General features: G+C 37.5%; 1 protein-coding gene across 1 annotated transcript in view; it reads right to left on the bottom strand.

Moving 5' to 3' along the window:
• Positions 1 to 304: 304 nt before the first annotated feature.
• The window catches only part of LOC106935080 (contactin-associated protein-like 4), a 44,259-nt gene continuing 37,736 nt past the window's right edge, over positions 305 to 6,827 (bottom strand). Inside the window, exons 20-24 of the mRNA XM_015015359.1 lie at positions 5,114 to 5,247; positions 4,645 to 4,732; positions 2,983 to 3,198; positions 1,997 to 2,068; positions 305 to 599 (exon numbers count right to left, since the gene is read on the bottom strand). Coding sequence (XP_014870845.1) covers positions 412 to 599; positions 1,997 to 2,068; positions 2,983 to 3,198; positions 4,645 to 4,732; positions 5,114 to 5,247 — 698 coding nt within the window. The 3' untranslated portion in view covers positions 305 to 411. The remainder of the gene's footprint in view (positions 600 to 1,996; positions 2,069 to 2,982; positions 3,199 to 4,644; positions 4,733 to 5,113; positions 5,248 to 6,827) is intronic.

Here is a 6,827-nt window from a genome sequence, read left to right on the forward strand (position 1 = left end):
GACACCTGCTACAGAGATGACAAAACTAATGTGTTTTTATAAGAAAATTCTTTATACTGCCTTAAAAACATTTAGAGAGAAAAAAATTCTTATTGCAAGCACATACATTTTTCACAGCCATTCATAGAGGAAGAGGCCAAAGTTAAATTATTTTCTTATGCTTCCGGGCTCCAAAGGTTAAACATCTATCATACAAAAGACTCCAGATGCAACCAAAAATGATTTATAATTTCAACAGTTTAGTTGAGACATTAAAATTTACATCATTATCCATTCACAGCTGACTGTTGTGACACTGTTTTGCTTTTCTGACTTCACAAACTGCATATAAATCACAATCACATATCAGGGTGTTGTGCAAAGCACTGAGGAATTACAAAGTGTCTCTGTCTGCCAACCGGGAGGTTGCGTCTAAATAAAATATTCTTTCTGGCTCTCAGTCGGACCGTACTGCGAGATGCTCTGGCTGGCAAACTGCAGTCTGTTATCTTCTGCTTTTGCCAGCTCCTGGTTTTGGCATGTCCCCTTTCTTCTGTACAGAAATCGGATCAGTATGGCTAACGCAGACGCAATCCCAAAGATCATCACTGCTATCAGGCCTAAAATGCAAAGAAATGAAGCGTTCTCAGAGCAGGCGTTGTTCTTTAAGGAAGAAATACAGAATTAAAGATTAGTACACAATGAGATAAGCAGACTTGACAGAAACTCAACTATCACAGCCATGACAAAATCACCTAATTTCACACTGCGATACATAGACACTTCACTCACCTCAGGATTTTTGATGCTTGAACGATAAAGAGAAACTTACTGTCGATATATTTTGGCTAACACATATTTGACCACGTGGGGGAACACAAAGAGCATAAAAAGTAATTTCTAGACAGTCAATTGATTCTTACATATGAAAAAAAAAAGTTATAGAAAGATGCCAACATATTATTGGTATAATTCTTCAGATCAAACAGAATATTCAATTCCACTCTCTCAATTCCAATACCAACACATTATTCAGACAAGGAAGCAAATCAAGAGACATAAATAATGGATATGACATTATTCGCTATGTCTCCGTTCTTCAGAGAACTTGCAGGGTGGTAAAATCTTGGTCATTCCGCTCCAAATGTTGAGGCATGTTCTCCTGCTGCAGCTTATGATTACGCTCTTCAACACTGAGCAGCTCTCTGGTAGCAGGCACCATGTCAGCCGGTCCTCTTCGGTGGTTCCGATGTTGTTTGGAGTTTGCAAGGCCTTCGCTCTTATAGCAACGTAAATCACGGGCCTATCAAGGAATGCAGTCTGCTGTCAGTTAAATCGCTTGCGTGCAACACGCATCTCGGCAGGACTTGTACCACCCTGAAGTGGTCGTGAAAACTGGAAAAGGGCTGGTAAGGTTTTGCAAAAGCAGCTAAAGACATATCCCTGGAGAAGTGACTAATGAGACGAAACCTCTCAGTCTCCAGGGAAACTCAAAACCTCATTGAATGTTTCAGCCTCTCTCCAGCTGGGCTGTTCCCAGACAACAACGCTGCCAGGTCTGGCTGCAGGAATGTCCACCAGTCTTCCTGCTCCGATGGTCATCTTCTACCAAAGTCTTTGATTGGCTCTAAGTCTGACCCCTCTCTTCAGACCAATTTATCATATGTGGTCCTACCAACGTCCGGTACTCTAGACAACATAGCTGCACTAGTCATATTTACTCTAACCTCCCTGTTAAAGGAGTTATTTTCTATGATGTTTGCAGAACCAAAAACCGACATGTATTTGGATTACAAAACTGATCCACATCCTTATTAGTTCTATTTCTATTTACCGTGGAGACAATCGAACTGTTTGGAGAACAATCGTGAGGGTTCATTTACACAGGGTTTCTTTCACTGCGAGTGGTTCTATCAAGCATATTGAATTAAACCGTAAAGTTCACCATCGGACATGTCCCGTCTCATGATTGATGATAATAGGAGCACAACTCTGAAACTAGTTTCTGCTACAATACCTCCAATGAGAGCTGAGTCACTTCTGAGGGCATTCACTAACGGCTGGCCGCCTCCTGCCGACCCTGATTGGTCTGCAGCCAACAGACAGTAGAAAGGAGACAAAAACAAGCAAAAGAAAATAGAAATATCGTTTAATGATAAGCATACTTTTGAAAGAAAATAAAACGAGTGCATGTGTGTGAGATGAAGTAGTTTTTTTTTCTTAAAGTTAAGAAAACCCTTATTCTCTTGGCATAAAATCTTAGGTACAACACAGTAGGCTGGTCCTTAAAACAATCAAAGGAAAGAGAAGCAGAAACATTACATTTGTCATTAATTCATCCTTGTGATACATTTACAAACTTAGAGAGATCAACAGAAAGAATGATCACCCTATAGAAACCAGACAGAGCTTGGTTGCGTACTTTTTTTTCCAACCTGAATCCTTAAGGAGAAGTTAATGTCCCTTCAGATTGACTCTTTTATCCTTGCAATTGTTTTCATGTAGTTCTCCTTAATTAACATAATTGGATTCCATCTCAAAAACGACAGTCAGTTCAAACAATAAATATAAAACAAGAAAACTACAAACACAATTATCATGAAAAGTATAAGAAGTAATTAAAACTAAAATAATTCTTTATTTAGATGGCAGAACACAGGTGGTCATGTGGTGGGATTAGGATTAGGTACTGATTATTCAAAATGTTGACAGATCCGATGTGTTATGAACCAATTTTACTGTTTTTTCTTTAAATAGACTATAAGTGATAAGAGCTCTAATGACAGCTGTTTAAAAATGTTTCTCTGTTGTTGTTGTTGGATCCCTCAGCCACCAACACAATGCAAATGGTAACATGAAGCTTTCTGGCGGTGCCCAATTTATTAAAAATTAAAAGTGAAATGATTCCCAGAAGTTTGATAACATGCTCTTCACAGACCATCAGTGTCAGAATGATCAGTAAAAATCACAAACGATATAAAGGATCCCCCCGCCCCTCCCGACCTGGCTGGTGGTGTTTGTTTTCCGCTGCGTGGGGATTGGCTGCAGCGGGGCCACAACTGGACCGGATGAGCGGGCCCCTGACAACAACAGAGCTGGCGATTGGTCGGAGAAGAGCGGCTTTCAGAGGGCTGATGGAGTTGAAGAGGACAGCAGACAGACAGCCGGCGAAACCCAGAGAGCCAAGCTGAGCCAGGGCCGGGTCCAAATCCTGAGAGTCTGTAGAGACGAGCAGTGAAACGGAGGACAAACTATTTTCTGGCTTAATTTTAGGTTCTTCAAACAGAAATAAATGAGAGCTATCTAAATGTTAGCAAGATCTGAACAAGTCTAGTTTGATATGTCTGAAAATAATAGGATAATAGGATTAATAGGACATGTAGCCTAGTGATTGCATCATATCTTGTTAATTGCAGTGCTGTAATACAGGAGAGGAAGCCTCTTATATTCTTTAAAAAAAAAAAAAAACTCCATCAATTCTCTGTCACCTGGGAGAAAGTCTTTGCACTTTTTCTCTGATATGTCTCTCAGTCATTCCTCCTGATGTTTCCATGGTTACCCGGATACTATTTACCCCTTTCAGTAACTGCAGCTGGCTTTTTATAAGAGCAAAGAATGCTATGAATCTGACTTCCTGAAATCAGGGCTTTTTCTGGTTGTTGTCTGCTCAATGGGGCAACAAGATAAAGGACAAAACACACACACACACACACACACACACACACACACACACATCTTGAACTTATTTTCAACTATGTTCTACATAAAACAGAACAATAATTGTTACTGATACACATCAGAAAAAGATGGCAAAGAAAAAATTTCTAATTTAATGCAGAACTATTATTATTATCATCATCATTACTATTATTTTATTTATTTATTTATTTTTTTACAAATTTTATGATTAAAAAATTGTAAAGGATATCTGTTGTTGATATCTTCCAGTTCCAGTATTGTATACCTTTTACAAAACTAACATTGTTTTGGTCTTTTAGAGGGTGAACTTACGTTATTATATCCTTGTTAATATATCACTTGAAAATGGTCTCAAAACAACAATATTAATCGTGATGATTATTAGGAGAATTTATTGTCCAGCAAAGTTTGTAAACATGACGCCTACTTGTTAATTATATTGCAGGTTATTCGGTGCTTTGACCAATTTCCAGTGCTTACATTTTCTTGCCCCAGTTTTATTATTATAGAACTTCACATTTACAAATGTCAGTAAAATACAAACTCATCTGTGTTAGGTTCATTTTAATTTAGTGATCAAATGTAACAGGAAATGATTGTAAAAATTACGGCTCACTGCTGGTTCTTTGCTGGAGATAATGATTTCAAATTCAGACAGTAAATTGATAAAAAAAAAAAACGGTTGGAGTTTTGAGGTATTTTATTATTAAAAAAAATAAAATAAATTAAATCTTTAGTATTTAACTTACAAACCACTAGTCAGATTAGTGAATAAAACAGTTTATGCAGAGTTTCAATAGGGTCCCTGTGTCATTATGACAAGGGAAAACATTAGCATCTTTACCGTTCTAACGGTTTTGTTTAACCAGATAAATTAAAATATACGTCTGAAGACAGTTTGAGTGATCGAAATAATAATAAAAAAACCTCTCATCTACCGTATGTTTGTGCAGCTGAGTCACTTACTGTGAACTCTACCTAGAGTCAGTGACCTTATGTCACTAAATTCAACACCAGAGGTCAGGTTGAAATGTTCTTTGCTATGTTGGTCAACCTGGAAGAAAATGGCAGATTTCAGTACAAAAAAACAATATCAAGAAACACAAGCAATGTATTTCCTTCATACCTGTATAGGTAAATATTAAAGAATTTAGTCTATGAATAAAGCTAAAAAGTAATTCTCATCCCTGAAAGGTTTTAGTTTGTGTTTTTGTTTTTTCTAAACACAAAATCTTTCAAGTTAAAACTTCAGGTGTTGTGATGAAGCTTTGCATTTAGAGTTCAGCGTCAAGAAAACTTCACAGAACTGAAGTCGTTAAGCTGCCTGTAAAACACAAACAGGCAGCTTTGTGTGCCGTCTGTTTGACGCCAACGTCATTCTCCAATCAGTTTAAAGGCAGAGTTAAAACCAGAGTAACTGAGGATGATGCGTTACCTGTATGGTGACGGAGACGGCCAGTCGGCTGACGGAAACAGAATGCAGCTGTCCGTTAGCAAGGGACCTCACTTTGCTCCGGAGGATTTCTTCTTCTTTGCTACTTTCCAGCCTGTACCTCACCTCTAGCTGTTCTGCACTCACACAATGTAAACATGAAAACATGTTATATTAATGTGAGACTTAAGCACATAGAGTATTGGGACAAAAACAGGCATGATGGTTGTATTCACTATTAGACAAACGCTGATTTCTATGTCGGTATCATCTGGCGGCCCATTAAGGCTTATAGCTTTTCCTGTCAAAGCGGCCAAATTATAGAAGTTGCAGGTGCTTGATTCACCTGCAGTCATTATTTTGTTCACATTTAGCTGAAAATCAAACAGTTCATCTACACAATCACCTCATGTCTGGTCTCATGCATGACGGTGGAAGAGTATATTTGGATTTGCTATGCAGCCACAGTCAAACACGTCTGCAGATGATAATATCCTATTGTCAAATATAAATCCATCTGTCCAACAGCTAAACTTTGGCCAAAATTAACTCAAGAAAGTAAAAAAAAAAAAAATCAACTTTATCACTGATTATAGTTAACCAAAGCGCTAAAGAAAAAAATAAAAGAATCAACAAGATCTCAGTAGCTGTGTATCCATTGACCATGTAATTGTGCAACATTGAGTCATAAAAATAAATTTTCTTAATGGGAGACATGGAAATTTCCAAAAAGCCCCCATTAAAAAAAAAAAAAAAAAAAAAAAAAGCTTTTGCCCTGGGTGGTTTTTCAGTTGTATCAAAATGAGTGCATTTCACAAAATTGCAATGGAAACACAACACGAGTCCCATGATCAACAACTGGATATTACTACTAGCTGCAACAATGCCTAAAAGAGGACAACAGGAAGTGGTAGGAGGACGGGTGTGACTTATTTTAATCATGTGAACAAACTTATTCACATTAGATTTTAATTGTGTTTCCCATTTAATTGAAACACAGGAATTGCAAAATTGTGTTTTTTCAACATTAACAGAATATCTGCAGTGTTTTGTGTCCCGTGTGTGCCGAGCTTCTGGCACAATCACAGAAGATCAACTGTGATCAACAGCAGTGTTTTCATGAACCCACAGGGCAAGACGAATGAAAAGGCTATTATACACTCTCACATCGCCAATTATTCACAGTCCTGCTATTAATTTTAACAATTCAGCACTACTCGTGTCTTGTTTCACGAAGCAGACCGTGTTCACAGGGAACAATGACTAATTAACAAATCAAAGGAGGCGTTGGCACAACTCGCAGACAGCAGCAGCTCGGCCGGCGGTTGGTAAAAACATTGTGACGGCTGAAGATGTCATTCCATCTCACCACATGTTTGTGTTTTTCTTTAGTTTTCAAGATGGAGGTTTAAATTAGATTCTTATAAAGTGCGTGACAGCTTGGAAATTGCCTTCCAGGGTTCTGTCAAAAGTGCTTTGTGACTTACACCCTTAACTATAGATTACAATGAGTATCCCACTTTTTTTGCTGTGATGATACAGTTGCCAAGAAAATTTATATATATATATATATATATATATATTTATTTTTATTTTTTTTCATGTATTTATGAAAAATTACTTGAAATATATTTCGCTTTGGTTTCTGAGAGTTTAAGAGGTCGCTGAGCTATCAAAAACATGTGAAATTAGAAAATGTTCACAATCCAGAGTGTAT

The sequence above is a fragment of the Poecilia latipinna genome, unplaced genomic scaffold, assembly GCF_001443285.1.
Source record: "Poecilia latipinna isolate Pla-1442-1.1 unplaced genomic scaffold, P_latipinna-1.0 Scaffold1904, whole genome shotgun sequence".
NCBI classification, from domain to species: Eukaryota; Metazoa; Chordata; class Actinopteri; order Cyprinodontiformes; family Poeciliidae; genus Poecilia; species Poecilia latipinna.